At 45.5% G+C, this 17,437-nt stretch overlaps 1 protein-coding gene across 9 annotated transcripts in view; it reads left to right on the top strand.

The window, feature by feature from the left end:
- Window positions 1–17,437, top strand: part of LOC112239969 (septin-4) — an 83,387-nt gene that overhangs the window by 53,415 nt on the left and 12,535 nt on the right. For 3 of the 9 annotated variants that reach the window (XM_042296151.1, XM_042296153.1, XM_042296155.1), the window contains 4 exons: window positions 15,339–15,522; window positions 15,616–15,739; window positions 15,970–16,104; window positions 16,833–16,950. In XM_042296151.1, the coding sequence (XP_042152085.1) occupies window positions 15,339–15,522; window positions 15,616–15,739; window positions 15,970–16,104; window positions 16,833–16,950 (561 nt within the window). Of the gene's footprint in view, window positions 1–2,468; window positions 2,614–9,402; window positions 9,511–10,886; window positions 11,019–14,517; window positions 14,908–15,338; window positions 15,523–15,615; window positions 15,740–15,969; window positions 16,105–16,832; window positions 16,951–17,437 lie in introns of those variants that run through there. The other 6 variants (XM_042296149.1, XM_042296148.1, XM_042296147.1 and 3 more) reach the window with 6 other exon arrangements.

The following is a 17,437-nucleotide window of genomic DNA, read 5'->3' as shown; positions in this document are numbered from 1 at the left end:
TCCCACTAGTGTGACGCAATGAAGCTCTGCTATTTATAACAAACACAGTGTGTGCCTTTGGCATCAGCTGTTATTTTATGACATGGGGTTGTCGTCACTTTCGTGTGTGTCAAGCTGTTCCATGTGGAGGGCACCAGATGGCGCCCCCCTCTATCTGCCAGCTCACACTGGTGACAGTGTGGTATCCAGGGGAGTCTGAGGATCGAGTGTCTACAGTGCTACGTGCCTCAGCACAGTTGGAGCAACCATGTGTTTTCCTATATCATATGTCTTCCAGTTGACAGAGGTCTGTTGACAAAAAGTTTACACAGTAAATGACTCACATTTTTATCTGATCTAAGTGCATCTGATTTACATCTGACTTGTTCCCTACTGTTACAATTAGGAAACCAGACTGTTCTTGTCACAAACCGGCGGAGGCCATTTTGGAGACTTGGGAGTTCCAGTAGCATGTATCCTGTTTGTCTGTGAATAGTAGTTTTATCATCAGGGAAGCCATTCTGTACCCTCTGGCCCGTGCCGGCTGACCCTACAATGTAAACTGGGAGAAGCCAGGCATTTTAATTGTGTTTGGGAATATGATCCGGCTGAGCCTCCAAAGTCAGCTTTTTATTAGTGTGTGTGTGTGTGTGTGTGTGTCATCCCATCTCTTGGGGCATGCTGTCAGCTCCTTCAGACAACCCTGATTATCAGTCCCTGAGAGAGTATTTGAGAGGACCAGGGCCCATATTCACAAAGTGTCTTAGAGTAGGAGTGCTGATCTAGGAACAGTTCAGCCTGTTAAATCATAATGAATAAGAGGGCAGACCTGGATCAGCACGCTTTGTAAATACGGGACCTGGACTCCTTTCAACAGATTTTGAATACTGCAGGACAATACTATTGACACCACAGGAAACTGGGCATGGCACTCCAGTCTGCATGGAAATGGGAATGTCCTCCTCATTCTCCCTCCAGCCAGCCCTGCATATTTCTCTGAGCTTAACAGGATCTTAGTGGGTTTTTACCATACTGTATGGTCTGTTAAAGGGGATACTGTCTACTGCCGACAGTATTCATTATGTGTATTCAGTATTATCAGTATTCTATATGTTAGTCGCTGACAGTGATTATCATATAGGTTGGGATCTGGTAGTGGTCTACAATAATCCAGACAGTCTTTCCTCTCGGAGGCTGACTGTGTGAATTCCACACAGCAAATCTGTCAAGGGAAGATGAATGTGTATCGTCTGACTCCCTGCTCTCACTCACTCGCTCGCTCACTCACTCACTCACTCACTCACTCACTCACTCACTCACTCACTCAGATTAGCTGAAACCCCGAGGAGTTGTGCTTCTTAATCTACATATTTAGAACAATGACTCTGGTTAAGCCTAATGAGACCATCTCAGTCTGACTGCTTCTGAACTGAGAGAATCATGTTCCTGCTTCCGTCCTGGACTGCCTTTACTAAGGCATTACAAAAGACAGAGAAAATGTATGTGGCTCAGTCTTTCTGCTGTTCCCATTCATTTGACTTTAAACCTCGCTGTAAAATGGGAGGGAATAGTGTAATCGCAAAAACCTAATTCCCTAAGAACGAGTTATTATTACTGGGCAAGCGATGTGTACCCTCCCAGCCAGATTATGGGAACTCTTTGTACTATGGCCCAGTACGGTGACTGACTAAAGCCTCTTTGTGTGTTTGCATTGTGTCCACATTGCAGACATGTATTTTTATGGATCTTCCAATTTAAAAAAAGTATTTGAGTGTGTGCATCCCTTTGTGCAGTATGCCCTGTCCCCTCACAGATGCCTGTGACATGCGCGCACACACACACACACACACACACTGGAAAGACTCTTCTGCCCTGCTGCAGTACCAGTCTGGCCCTGGTACTGGCAGCTGAGAAGCTAGGGGGGTTGGATGGGGGCAGAGAGTGGTGCCAGAGCATGAGGCGCCTGCAGCCTGTGTGAGCACTAAGGGATGAGCTGTGCTTAAATTAAACTCTTCCCTCCTGACAGTTTGACTATTAGTGACACAAGAGTGGTGCGTGTGTGTGTGTGCACGTGGATGCACATGCATGCACAACATCTGTGTGTGCATTGTGGAGCACAGCTGTGGCTGTGTAGAATGAGGACAGCATGGGCTTGTTTAAAAGGCGACAGGGCAGATGTTGTAAAGCTTCCAACAGTGCAGCATCTCTCCTGAAGGAAGGAGGGAGAGGACATCGCTACTGCTACATCTGCATCTAATCTGCATGGGCTGCACACTGTGGTCAGAACTGAGAAAGGGGTGGGATGATTCAAATATACACCACACAGAGTGGTTGGCAATGAGTCAAGGGGCATGTCTATGCAAAACAGAGCCCTAAAGTCTGTATCAAGGGGTCTGGTTATGCAGATTTGATATCAATTGATTGGATGAGGGTAGGAAAAATGGGTGTGTTTATGTAATGAGGTGTATTCTGCGAGAGGTGATGTGACCGCAGGATGGAGGATCTTTTCAAGGCCTGTTTACTGTCTCCTCCTCCTCTGATCTGTCTGTTCTTATTGGGGGCTTTTATTTGCATGTCGTTGTGGTCCTAAAGGAGAAAATGGCAGCAAACTCTGAAACAAACAGCGACTACGAGGTATGTGTTGTTGTGTTTGTCTGTTGCACTCTGCATAAATATGTGTGAGAGTGAGTGAGTTAATGGTGTGTAGTGTTTACTTCTTCATTCTCTGCTAGAGTATTGTAATGAAACTATTTGTCTTGTCAGCATTGCCAGCTTCTCCCCTGAGTATATACTTGAAGTTCACCACTATATCACACAGTCTGCAACACAACACTACAAGTTGCATTCAGTCAGTTTGGTATAAATATCACTCTGTGTGTGTTCTCTGTGTGTGTTCTCTGTGTGAACATAATTCTGCATTTAGGCTTGATCTTTTTTTTCTCAACTCAGCTTTATACTGTGAAGTGTTTGGTTTGATATGCATGGCTTCCTATTACTGTAAACACATGTTGGTTGTTGTTACCATGTGTTATTGTTGGGTGCCTGTTGCCTGTTGTGAGAGGGGAACTATCAGTTTTCCATGGGGATGTCAATGTTGATTAGATGTAGTAACAGCTGAATGCACTGTGAGTGTATTGGATTTGGAGAGTTAGCCTACCTGCTGCAGCAGTGCATATGTTATTAACTGGGGCACTGGGGCTCTCTGCCTGTCTGATAGTGTCAGTTGAATGGCATTTTGCTCAAGTCTTAGAGCACCAGTCTACTGTAGATGTACTATAGTCAATATGGGTATTTCAGGGGGTTGGGGAGTAACTGATTACATGTAATCGGATTTACTTTTTTTTTTTAACATTACCAGCAGAAATATTGTAATCAGATTAGATACTTTTGCAAACTAGCTGATTGCTTCTTGGATTATTTTAAATTCAGAAAGGTTGTTTGAAAAAAAATACGTTGACACCTGTTTTCTCAACATTCAATTCTGCATTTAAAAAGGTTTTAAGTCTCAGAGATCACTATGATGACACACCAAATGTGTCGTCTGAATTGTTTTTGTCTTCTAATCCCTTTTAAAGGGAAAGTAATCCAAATGTAAATAGGAAGTTATGTTACTGATTACAATACTTTATACACTCCATGGCGCCCTCTGTATGTATGACAACTAAGATGAGCACCTGACTTCCCTTTGGCTGTTCTGGCAGATCTGTGTGTGTGTGTATGTATTGGCATCTCTCTTCTCCTCCCCCCATCTATCTCTCTGCCTTCCTGCTTCTCTCGCTCTCTCCATCTCTCCATTCTGTCTCGTTAATAGCCCAGTCTCACTCAGACACACAGAGCCCTGCTGTGCTGATCTAAACAACCACAGCATTCACATAGAGCAGAGAAAAGCACACATGCTCACTGCATCACCACCTGCACCTGGGTAAGCCACAAGGGTGAACCTCACTAGTGTTCTACACAAACATTAAACCAAACACTCCACAATGTGCATTATACATTACATTATAAAGGGAATTCGCTCATAAATGAGATTGGGGTAATAGCCTATGTTCCAAAATGAGTGTTTATAGGTGAATCCCACAGAACAAGAACTCATTATATTTAGATGTTGTTTGGATGTTCTGAGTCTACTGTATGTTTGAATGTGTCACAACAGACTCGCACGACTTGGGTGGTCAATGGGGCATCTCCCATCTAGTCTGCAGAACATCCCAGTAAAATACAGTTTGGATTTCACAGGGGCATTGAACCCTCTCATTTCACTTAAGACACTGGAAAATAAAGCACGACCTCCAGAAGGAGGGGAAATGAACATGTTCTGAAGTAAATGCCCAGTCTATGACTATACTCCCACTTAATAAGGTTGTTTTCACAACCGGACATTGAATGATAACACCATAATTACCATACTAGTTTTAGTAGATAGAAATAACTAGGCTGACATTTTAATGTCCTGCAGTAGAAATGTGTTTTCATCACACCAGGTCAATAACAACATGCTGTACAGTTTTTTTTATGGCTCTCTGGGGCTTGTGATAGCAATTCCCATGTCTGCACACACGCAGGTTGCCGTTTTTCGTTATGAATCTTGTTCTAGAGGCTGTTCTGCAGAGTGGTCAATAGCTGACACAGCCACAAAGTCATGAAATCTGATCTTAACCGTAACCACACACCCTAATTCCTAACCCTAACCTTTAAGACCAAAAAGCACATTTGTTTCTATACATTTTTACGATATAGCCAATTTTGACTTTGCAGCTGGCCTATCTAAAGGGAAATTTCTCGGTTCTGTTTCCAGGAAAAGACTTGCGACAATAAACGTTAACCTGCCACACACACACACACACACACACACACACACACACACACACACACACACACACACACACACACACACACACACACACACACCACCATGTCCTATGTAAAGCACTTAGCTGCCTGGTCCCCTGAGTGCAACATTACATGCTACTCCTCCTCATCTCTCAACACAGTGGCAGGTCAACACAGTGGCAGGTCAACACAGTGGCAGGTCAACACAGTGGCAGGTCAACACAGTGGCAGGTCAACACAGTGGCAGGTCAACACAGTGGCAGGTCAGCACAGTGGCAGGTCAGGTCAGCAGTGGCAGGTCAACAGAGTGGCAGGTCAACACAGTGGCAGGTCAACACAGTGGCAGGTAAACCCTCTACCTCGCTCCATCAGTAACAAAGCAGGGTATTGTTGCCAACCACAACTACTGTTATGTTCAATTTGGTTTCATGTCCTTTTATTGTTTCTCTGAGACTGTATTATATAGTCTAACCAACCATCCACCTTTTAGTCCGTCAGTCAGGGGAAAAAGCTTGTTCCCACAACCCATCATTTCTTCCCCTATTTTGGACTTAGTTGGTGGTATGTTGACAATGGGCCCTTTGAGGGCAGACAGACAGTGAGTTGATTGAAGTACCCTCCTAAAGGTGAACATTAGCTTCTTCAATAAGCATGTGAAGGAAGCCCATAACATCCCATTCAAAAGAGCTTATAACAACTCATTAAAGAGTATTAAGTACCTTCCACAAAAGTGGGTGCAGAGTAAAATGCATCATGTGCACCGCTACGGACCAGAGTGGAATTGTTATATGCTGGCTTCATTATGGCATGTTGTTACTCGTAATGACCTGAACTATACAGATAAAAAAGTTTGAGATCACCAATTGTTGTCACGTGTAGTTATTGTGACAGGACATTGCCTGGCTGAGAAGTCTGATTCTGTACTGTAGAGATTTTTACCCATGACATTTTCTTTAGAGCAGAGAAATCTTTTGTTGTGTTGGACTGACTGCTCTGTAAAATCTGTGGAATGAAACTTTTAAGATAAGATCACAAGATCACAAACCTTCATACAAGTCATAAACAGCTGACATACTACACGTTTCTGACTGCAGCTGTTGAGTTTTCCACAACATCTGTGGAAGTATTTTGCAGTTAAGTGCCTTAGTTATTGCTCAAGGGGCTGGCCACCGCAGCAGTATGCCACCTTAGACTTGAACCAGAAACTTTCTGGTTTCATCTGGTTGGTATGCACTGACTGCACTATATACAGTGCATTCGGAAAGTATTCAGACCCCTTGACTATAGCGTTATTCTAAAATGGATTAAATACAATAAAATCCTCAGCAATCTACACACAATACCCCATAATGACAAAGCCAAAATAGGTTTTAAGAAATTTTAGCCAATAATAAAATAATTGAATACCTTATTTATAAGTATTCAGACCCTTTGCTATGAGACTCTAAGTTTAGCTCCGGTGCATTCTGTTTCCATTGATCATCCTTGAGATGTTTCTACAACTTGATTGGAGTCCACCTGTGATACATTCAATTGATGGGATATGATTTGGAAAGGCACACACCTGTCTATAAGGTCCCACAGTTGACAGTGCATGTCAGAGCAAAAACCAAGCCACGAGGTCAAAGGAATTGTTCATAGAGCCCGAGACCGGATTGTGTCGAGGCACAGATCTGGGGAAGAGTACCAAAACATTTCTGCAGCATGGAAGGTCCCCAAGAACACTGTGACCTCAATCATTCTTAGATGGAAGAAGTTTGGAACCACCAAGACTCTTCCTAGAGCTGGCCGCCCAGCCTAACTGCGCAATCGGGGGAGAAGGGCCTTGGTCAGGGAGGGTTCCTCTGTGGAGATGGGAAAACAACCATCTCTGCAGCACTCTACCAATCAGGCCTTTATGGTAGAGTGGCTAGACGGAAGCCACTCCTCAGTAAAAGGCACATAACAGCCTGCTTGGAGTTTGCCAAAAGACACCTGAAGACTCTGTCCATGAGAAACAAGATTCTCTGGTCTGATGAAACCAATATTGAACTCTTTGTCCTGAATGCCAAGTGTCACGTCTGGAGGAAACAAGGCACCATCCCTATGGTGAAGCATGGTGGTGGCAGCATCATGCTGTGGGGAGGTTTTTCATTGGCAGGGACTGGGAGACTAGTCGGGATCGAGGCAAAGATGAACGGAGCAAAGTCAGAGAGATCCTTGATGAAAACCTGCTCCAGAGTGCTCAGGACTTTAGAATGGGGCGACGGTTCACCTTCCAACAGAACAACGACAACAATGAGTGGCTTCGGGACAATGTCATTGAGTGGCCCAGCCAGAGCCCTGACTTGAACCGATCAACCATCTCTGGAGAGACCTGAAAATCACTGTCTCCCAACGCTCCCCATCCAACATGACAGAGCTTGAGAGGATCTGCAGAGAAGAATGGGAGAAACTCCCCAAATACAAGTGTCCCAAGCTTGTGGCGTCATACCCAAGAAGACCTGAGACTGTAATCACTGCCAAAGGTGCTTCAACAAAGTACTGAGTAAATGGTCTGAATACCTATGTAAATGTGATGTTTCTGTTTTTAGCCATTTATAAAAACCTATTTTTTCTTTGTCATTATGGGGTATTGTGTGTAGATTGAGGTAAAAAAAACAACAACAACAATCTAATACATTTTAGAATAAGGCTGTAACCTAAACATTTTGAAAAAGTCAAGGGGTCTGAATACTTTCCGAAGGCACTGTACGACTAGATAGTTTGAGTTGCATGCCTCAGGTGAATAAGGGCATTGATAATGCTGTCTGCATTGCAGTGACAGGTAATCAGACCTCCTCAGAACAGCATATGAGACCACCAGGCTAATCTTACTGGAGGTGTCATTGTATTAGTTTCCTGTGGTGTGATTTCTGTGTTGGTCTGGCTCAGCTCCACCATAGGTTGGGTGTTTTATAGCTAGTCAACAGTGTTTTTTCCTAAGCTTTTTGGTGCATCAGCCTCTGGAACTGTTGAGTTCAGATGCTCAGCTGTAGCCCTGTTGGCTGACTGGGTTGTTTCAGGTGTACGTCAAGAGAGTGTTCAGATATATAGCCTAATTTGTTTCTGACTGTATGCTTTAGATTTCTCCTCTCCTTTTCTCAGGAATAGTGTGACTAAATCAAAAGGAATGCAATGGAATAAGAAGTTAAATTAAGATGTAAACTGTAGAGTTATGTGTCTTAATTTACCAAGACAAATTTTGGTCAACGTGACTATCATTTTCATTATGACAGCCTCTTTGTCTATTCTTGTTAGTTGTGATGTATTCAGTTTAGTTTGACTGATTCTCTCTGACTGTATGTAGTCTGCTCTCCCTTCCTTTCTTTCTTAAGGATTTGAGATTGCCTTATTATGTTGAACCCATGATAAGCACATCAAAGTGATCTAATGGAAAGTCCCATGATAAATAAATGTCCAACGTATTTTCCCAACAAAGCACTGTACGTACATGAGAGAAATGGATGGAATAATTCTAAACACAGTTGCGTAATAGGCCTAGTGTTATGTTAGAGAGGTTGCAGCAGTTCAATGCATAACTCTGTAAAGTCATTAGTGTGTGTGTGTCTCCCATGAAGGCAAGTGAACAAGTACACACTTGGGACAGGGTAGAGAATCAGGAGAAGGGAGATGAAGGCTCAGAAGGAAAGCATGCGTGGGTGACGAAACACTTGGAACTGTATTTGCGACTGATGCTACCCTACCTCTCTAGATTGAGCTGTTCATTAACAGAGAGCAGGATAAATGATCCTGTTTGCCCTCTCTCCTCCCTCCATCCTCATATCCTGCAGCAATGCAAGAGGGTGAAAGGGGGGCAGTAATCCCAAGGTTAACCCACTCCAGAGTACTCTGTGCCAGGCATGCCAAGTAGCCCTGATGGACGTGCTGCCCAGGCTGACTGACTGGGTGATGTCACCAGTCCAACTCTGCTGCCTGACCGTCACTACCACTATTGTTTTGCTGTCTGTGTTAAGGCTCTTATATTCAGTATAATCTGAGATTCCTCCTCTTTATCTCTCTCTTTATCTCTCTCCTCTCACTATTGGTTTCTATCTGTTTTCTCTCTCTCCCTCCCTTGATATGCCATCTCTTTTCTTCTCACTTTATGTCAAACTGTTGAATAAAGACCTCATGAGACAGTGTGTTCTTTTGGAAGCGAGGCAGGTGGGTAAAGAGAGGAGAGTTCCATTCATCTACAGGGAAATTCCTTGATCATCATCCCTTAAATCCTTTCAGCTGTGGCTGCGGTCTCCTAAGACTTTAATGCTAAAGATAATCACACAATCCAGTGCCTGACAGCCCAACTGATACACCTGAGCTTTTCAGGCAGTGTAACCAGAGATGAGTGGCCTCAAAAGTTAGGAAGTTGGTGTTATTGGGATGGTGTGGTTTGGACAGCCTGATCCTGTGAACCGTGATGGGTGCGTGGGCCGTGGATGGATTTCATGTCTATGTGGCTGATAGGACTAGGAGCCCCAGGGCGGTGGGACAGCCAGGCAGCTCGATGGGGCTGAAGGACACAGTGTCCTGGTTCAGAGGGGGTATATAGGCAGGGGATGCTGGGCACTCCGGACCATTTCCCGGTGAGGGCATGAAGAGCTGGTTGAGAGGAGGCAAGAGAGTAAGGCTGTTACATCTCATACAGGGTAACACAGGTGAGGTACTGCAGGAGAACAGGTGAGTTATTGTTCTGAAGATGATTTTTTAAAATTGAGTCTGGTGAGTTTTTTTTTAGTTTAAGGACATCATAAAAATGTAGTCTAGTTGGAGTACACCCAGGATTAGTTCATTTCTTATAAAGTAAACTTTTTTAAGGTTTGGATTGTCTTTTAATTGTTTAAAGATTGATTACAAAGACTGCATTATCTTTAGATATATGTCATCAATCAGACTTGTCCTTCAGGTTTTTAAATGGTAGAGCAGAGAAGTGTTCAGAATCTGACAATTATCCTCTCTGTGTGGCAAGTAAAAGATTTAGAAATGTTTGATCTGAAAACCATTCCACACACATCTCTGCTCCAGAGTTGATAGTGTTGGTTGTTATTGACCTGGGACGCTGTTAACTGGGTCACACGGTGGGTCGTCCATGTTGGGCAATAGATTGGACATTGATCCATGTGGTTTGGTCAGAGAAAAGCAGACCAGAGGAAAACAGGTCAATTGTCCTCTAATCTGTGAGACTATTAATTTCCTTTCCTCTCTGTCCTCTCTGCTCCTAATCCCAATCCCTGTGTAATTAAAACCTTGTTGGGATGACATGAAAAACCTTGTTGGGATGATTTTGAAAACCTTGTTGGGATGACTTGGAAATCCTTGTTTGGGTGACTTGGAAAACCTTGTCTTGAAAACCCTGCATGGCCTTGCTGTGAACTTTGAGTGTTAGTATGCATGTGTATTTCAGTTTTTATTTTCAGTAAAGACATTTCCACTCTACCTGATGCAACTGCAGCCGGATCAGTTCATTTCATCTGCTTCAGTAACAGTGCTTTGTTAGATCCCCTGAATGGGAAGAAATCAGAATCAGTTAAACTAAGTGCAGCTGGACAAATAAACAACATTAGGCTGAGAGTACTGCTGGAGTGGAATGGCCAGACAGAATAGATCCCTGCCCATACCAACATTATTTCTGGACATTGCTGAAACAATTCTTTCCACACACCACTCTGAATACAACTCAATCACCCTGTGGGCTACTCCAGCGGACAGCCATGTTGCTTACTCTGGCATCCAACAGCCATGTCATTTTCTACAGCTGGATCCAGACGTCTGTGTCTCACTACACACTCGTTGTTCATTTAATTCAAGTTTATTTAATCATTTCATTTATTTATTATTATTTTTTTTTTTCTTTCAACCCTTTTGTACTGGTCTGTTCTACACAAAACACCATCACGCAACGCTATCCTGTTGTCACGCCAACCTACCCTTCCACTTCCTCCATCCCCATTCCCCATGCCTCGTTCTGTTTGGTCCTTCCAATCCTTACTTCCCTGTTGCCCCTGCTCCTTGCCCGCCCCTCTCCACTCCAAATACATGTTCCCTCCTGGTTGGAGATGGCAGAGTGCACTGTAGCCCCAGTAGCAATGGAGGACAGTGACCGTGAGGCTCACTCATCATCAGATGACCAGGACTCCGCCCCGCCATCCCCTGGCCACACCAGGGACCACCACCATCAGACCGAACAGGTACCAGTGATCAGACCAGATATGGGTCAAAGAAATATGCCAAGTACTTTCCAAATATTTGAGCTGCTGTGCTTGATTTAGTTGGACTGGCACAATGAATGGAACAAATGGAATAGTCCAAAAAGTTCCAAATTCTAAGCTAAATCAAGTGCACCTCCAAATACTTTGAAGTATTTTACATATTTGTATAGGTCTCTCAGTGACGTCCCCAGAAATCCCCATCGGCCCCCCTCCTAAGCCCTATCCACTCTTAAGTGTCATACTCAACACCGTGATGTTGTTGTGGCAGGATGTTTCATACCACTGCGCTCTTATGTTGCCCCTGTTACCTGCCTCGCAGGTAGCCTAGTGGTTAGAGTGTTGGACTAGTAAACGAAAGGTTGCAAGATCGAATCTCCGAGCTGACAATGTAAAAATCTGCCGTTCTGCCCCTGAACAAGGCAGTTAACCCACTGTTCCTAGGCTGTCATTGTAAACAAGAATTTGTTCTTAACTGACTTGCCTAGTTAAATAAAGTTACAAAAATATGGAATCAGCCCACTGTCGGCATGCAGGGACAATCTCCTGTTATTATCCTTAGAACTATGTGGAAGGACAATCTAAGATTCATACATACCAAGGACTGGCAACCACGTACATTAATATTTTTAAGTTAATTTTCCCCATGCTTTAGAACCCCTTTGTAGTTCACTAGTTTACTTCCTAGTTTACTAGTTCCTGTTTGAACCAGATATTTGTGCAAAAAGGTTCAGAGTGCTTTACTATTGATCCAAAGAAAGGAGGCCCAATGGGCTGTGTGTCTGTTCACAGAGCTAAAAGCTGGAAGAACAGCAATGTATCATCATGACTCTATGTCCGCTTTCAAAACGTAATATCACTATTGAGCAGAGATATGGTACCATAACTCCAGTTTACACTCATTACTATTGTTCCTTTAGAACTAAAACAGCCTCCTAGCCCTTTCAAAACCACTATATTATTTATAGTGGAGCAGGCTGGTGATTCTTTACACAGGCTGGCGCATGGCAGAGAGAGCTGTGGTAACATGAGCACCCGTCTCTAGTCTGGCAACTACAGGGAGAGCTGTGGTAACATGAGCACCAGTCTCTAGTCTGGGAACTACAGGGAGAGCTGTGGTAACATGAGCACCAGTCTCTAGTCTGGGAACTACAGGGAGAGCTGTGGTAACATGAGCACCAGTCTCTAGTCTGGGAACTACAGGGAGAGCTGTGGTAACATGAGCACCCGTCTCTAGTCTGGGAACTACAGGGAGAGCTGTGGTAACATGAGCACCAGTCTCTAGTCTGGGAACTACAGGGAGAGCTGTGGTAACATGAGCACCAGTCTCTAGTCTGGGAACTACAGGGAGAGCTGTGGTAACATGAGCACCAGTCTCTAGTCTGGGAACTACAGGGAGAGCTGTGGTAACATGAGCACCAGTCTCTAGTCTGGGAACTACAGGGAGAGCTGTGGTAACATGAGCACCAGTCTCTAGTCTGGGAACTACAGGGAGAGCTGTGGTAACATGAGCACCAGTCTCTAGTCTGGGAACTACAGGGAGAGCTGTGGTAACATGAGCACCAGTCTCTAGTCTGGGATCTACAGGGAGAGCTGTGGTAACATGAGCACCAGTCTCTAGTCTGGGAACTACAGGGAGAGCTGTGGTAACATGAGCACCCGTCTCTAGTCTGGGAACTACAGGGAGAGCTGTGGTAACATGAGCACCAGTCTCTAGTCTGGGAACTACAGGGAGAGCTGTGGTAACATGAGCACCCGTCTCTAGTCTGGGAACTACAGGGAGAGCTGTGGTAACATGAGCACCAGTCTCTAGTCTGGGAACTACAGGGAGAGCTGTGGTAACATGAGCACCAGTCTCTAGTCTGGGAACTACGGGGAGAGCTGTGGTAACATGAGCACCCATCTCTAGTCTGGGAACTACGGGGAGAGCTGTGGTAACATGAGCACCAGTCTCTAGTCTGGGAACTACAGGGAGAGCTGTGGTAACATGAGCACCCGTCTCTAGTCTGGGAACTACAGGGAGAGCTGTGGTAACATGAGCACCCGTCTCTAGTCTGGGAACTACAGGGAGAGCTGTGGTAACATGAGCACCAGTCTCTAGTCTGGGAACTACAGGGAGAGCTGTGGTAACATGAGCACCAGTCTCTAGTCTGGGAACTACGGGGAGAGCTGTGGTAACATGAGCACCCGTCTCTAGTCTGGGAACTACGGGGAGAGCTGTGGTAACATGAGCACCCGTCTCTAGTCTGGGAACTACGGGGAGAGCTGTGGTAACATGAGCACCCATCTCTAGTCTGGCAACTACGGGGAGAGCTGTGGTAACATGAGCACCAGTCTCTAGTCTGGGAACTACAGGGAGAGCTGTGGTAACATGAGCACCAGTCTCTAGTCTGGCAACTACGGGGAGAGCTGTGGTAACATGAGCACCAGTCTCTAGTCTGGGAACTACAGGGAGAGCTGTGGTAACATGAGCACCAGTCTCTAGTCTGGGAACTACAGGGAGAGCTGTGGTAACATGAGCACCCATCTCTAGTCTAGCAACTATGGGGAGAGCTGTGGTAACATGAGCACCCGTCTCTAGTCTGGGAACTACAGGGAGAGCTGTGGTAACATGAGCACCCATCTCTAGTCTGGCAACTACGGGGAGAGCTGTGGTAACATGAGCACCAGTCTCTAGTCTGGGAACTACAGGGAGAGCTGTGGTAACATGAGCACCAGTCTCTAGTCTGGGAACTACAGGGAGAGCTGTGGTAACATGAGCACCAGTCTCTAGTCTGGGAACTACGGGGAGAGCTGTGGTAACATGAGCACCAGTCTCTAGTCTGGGAACTACAGGGAGAGCTGTGGTAACATGAGCACCCCTCTCTAGTCTGGGAACTACAGGGAGAGCTGTGGTAACATGAGCACCAGTCTCTAGTCTGGGAACTACAGGGAGAGCTGTGGTAACATGAGCACCAGTCTCTAGTCTGGGAACTACAGGGAGAGCTGTGGTAACATGAGCACCCGTCTCTAGTCTGGCAACTACAGGGAGAGCTGTGGTAACATGAGCACCAGTCTCTAGTCTGGGAACTACAGGGAGAGCTGTGGTAACATGAGCACCCGTCTCTAGTCTGGCAACTACAGGGAGAGCTAGAGAATCAGTCAATCAATATCTTCTTTCCTCACTGTCTCTTAGTGTAAATCTTCTCTAACCCCTAGACAACTAGGCCTATCTTGCACTTATAATAATGATTTCTTAGGTTGTTTCTCGTACCTTCTCTCCATCAAAGCATTCAGTGATTCTAACCACTCTGTACTTTCTTCTTTTCTGTTGATCCTTATGTTGCCCCTGTTACCTTCCTCCTTGTTTCCCTTCCGATCTATATTATCCTCCTTCCTGCGTCAACCTTTACTCCCCTCTGTCCACTCTTCTCTGCATCACCTCTCCCACCCACCTGGAAAACACCCACCCGCACCGTTCCCTGGCCCGCCTCCCCCTTAGCACTCAAGCCATTCCAAGGACGACTCTGAAGACTCTGAGTTGGAGAACATTATGCAACAAGACCCCCACCACAACGGGGGCCATCCACACCCCCACCTGCCTCTTCCCAGCTATGAGCACAGCCCCGACCATGAGCACCCCCACCCGGTGGACAGGGAGGCGGAGGGTGGCGACAGCCCCCCGAACACCCCCGGGACGCCCACCTCTGGGACCCCACCGTTTTTGCGCCCCCCCACGGCAGGTGGCAGGGCCCAGTCAGACAACCAGTGCGTAGGGAGGCTGCAGCTGGGTGGAGGTGGGATGGTGGATCACTATGATATGCAGTCTCCCCTCAGTCCCACCAGGCCCAAGAGCCCCTGGGGCCGCTTTGATCCCTACGACTTTCCAGAGGTAAACTTCAGGCCAGGGGGACCGTGTAGAGACCAGAGGCAACACTATGGGCAACATGGGTTGGGTTATCAGCTCGCCAGTCCAAATAGTATGTGCTTTAGCCTCAGAGGAGCACTAGCATCAGGTTCAGGCCATTTCCAGTGATGTTTACTTGGGAACTTTGATTGTGTCTGACCGATGACTCAGTTTGTGGCTTTCGCTTTGAAAATTGATGTTGGTCAAAGACAGTAGTGTGTTCTGTTGTGTTGACAATGGCTTCATTCAATACCCTACATCTGGTAAAATGGCTTTAAGTTTGAAAGACATGTATTTATGTGTGGTAGGTGTTACCTTTTTATTTGGAAAGATTACTGCAACTCGCAATGTGCCGCCACCAGAATTTAGCAGATTGTTTAAAATGGCGCCTCTTTGTGTTTCTCCTGCTTTCTTAGGACCAAGACAAGGAATATGTGGGATTTGCCACACTGCCAAACCAGGTGCACCGTAAGTCTGTCAAGAAGGGCTTTGACTTCACCCTGATGGTAGCAGGGGAGTCTGGTCTGGGCAAGTCCACCCTGGTCAACAGCCTCTTCCTCACAGACCTCTACAAGGACAGGAAGCTACTCAACGCTGAGGGTGAGGCGGCCATTTTGGTGTCTCATCTTCTGAATAATTGAATGCATGATTTTAAATGGCCAGCTGCTGAGGAAATGTGTGTTTTGACTCCAGAGCGGATCACTCAGACAGTGGAGATCACTAAACACACAGTGGACATTGAGGAGAAGGGGGTCAAGCTGAAGCTCACCATCGTAGACACCCCTGGCTTTGGAGACGCTGTCAATAACACTGAATGGTATATGTCAAACATCCTTCCTCCATAGGACTCTTCTTTGATGTCAGTTTGAGGTACAGTTGCAGTATAGCTCGGTATATAGTAGGAGAATGACTGATGTCTGTGTCTCCCCCACCGCCCTAGCGTGAAGTCAGTGGGTTATGGTTGGTATGGTTAGTGGTTGTAGGGTGGCTGTCTCTGCAGTATTGCCTCAGTGCTGGTGTGTCTCTGTGTCTCCCCCACCGCCCTAGCTGGAAGTCAGTGGCGGACTACATCGACCAGCAGTTTGAGCAGTACTTCAGGGACGAGAGTGGACTGAACAGGAAGAACATCCAGGATAACAGAGTCCACTGCTGCCTCTACTTCATCTCTCCCTTTGGACACGGGTACATCAGCTACGACATGTCGTCTCTGTCTCAATACTCTTTAAATGGAGTCCTTTCTTCTGTTGAGATACACATATTGGCTGTGTCGGAGATTAGTTTCCTTTTTAGATTAGTTTCCTTTCCCCTTCTACCTTCCTTCCATCACTACCACTGATAGGGTTTCCACTATGCACCATGTTGGTTTGCACCATGTCCCATGCATTCTAAATGCATTGGGTTTCCCTGGAATCTAGAACCACCTTGCTCTGCTGCCTCCAGGGAAATGTGCATCTCGTGCAGTGCTAAACGTTCAACGTTCTATCCATTTTGAGGTGCAGATGCTACAATACTAAACTTTCTCTCCAATCATTGGGGTAAATGCTGATGCGGTACTTTTGTCTGAGTTTACGGTCTGTTTCACACCCGTGTGTAAGTTGCACCATCAGTAGCATTGAAGCACTGCTGCAAACCTGTAATAAGGAGATAGCTCCCTCTGCTGACCACTATTGGATACTACTACTATCCTTGAAAATATGGGTTAATGAGGATTACCTTCATTTGGATTACCGTAATTATCCCTTTAGCTCTTAACCATATCCAAGTTTTGTCAGTGTTTCCACATGTACAGTGTGTTTTGGTTGTTTTCTCAGTGTTGAGTTGTTGTCCCTAATTGTATGTTGCTCTGGTCATTTAGCCTGCTAAATCACAAAACAAATATGTCATATCTTGTTGTCTTGTATCTGTCTCAGTCTGAGACCTCTGGATGTGGAGTTTATGAAGGCCCTTCATGAGAAGGTCAACATTGTGCCCATCCTGGCCAAGGCAGATACACTCACACCCACCGAGGTCAAGAAAAAGAAATTCAAGGCAAGCCCTCTCTAACTGGCTTTTCTATCTGTGTCTGCTTGTCTGAATACCGTGGGTGTGTATAAATAAAAAATGGACAGGGTTCATTGGTTTCTAAAATAATTTTTATTTCTAGGTGACTGTTTTGATGGATTTGCTTTTGCTCCATCCTCAATCACAGGATTCCAAACAGTAGTTTATTTTTCTCCTCTTCTCTCTGTCCCTCCCTCCATATTCTTCTCTCTGTCCCTCCCTCCATCTTCTTCTCTCTGTCCCTCCCTCCATATTCTTCTCTCTGTCCCTCCCTCCATATTCTTCTTCTCTCTCTCCTTCCCTCCATCTTCTTCTCTCTCTCCTTCCCTCCATCTTCTTCTCTTTGTCCTTCCCCCCATCTTCTTCTCTCTGTCCTTCCCTCCATCTTCTTCTCTCTGTCCCTCCCTCCATCTTCTTCTCTCTGTCCCTACCTCCATATTCTTGTCTCTGTGTTTCCCTCCATCTTCTTCTCTCT

This window comes from Oncorhynchus tshawytscha, linkage group LG13, assembly GCF_018296145.1.
Source record: "Oncorhynchus tshawytscha isolate Ot180627B linkage group LG13, Otsh_v2.0, whole genome shotgun sequence".
Classification (NCBI taxonomy): Eukaryota; Metazoa; Chordata; class Actinopteri; order Salmoniformes; family Salmonidae; genus Oncorhynchus; species Oncorhynchus tshawytscha.
The sequence above is the reverse complement of the archived record's forward strand: the minus strand, read 5'-3'. Positions and strand labels throughout refer to the sequence as shown.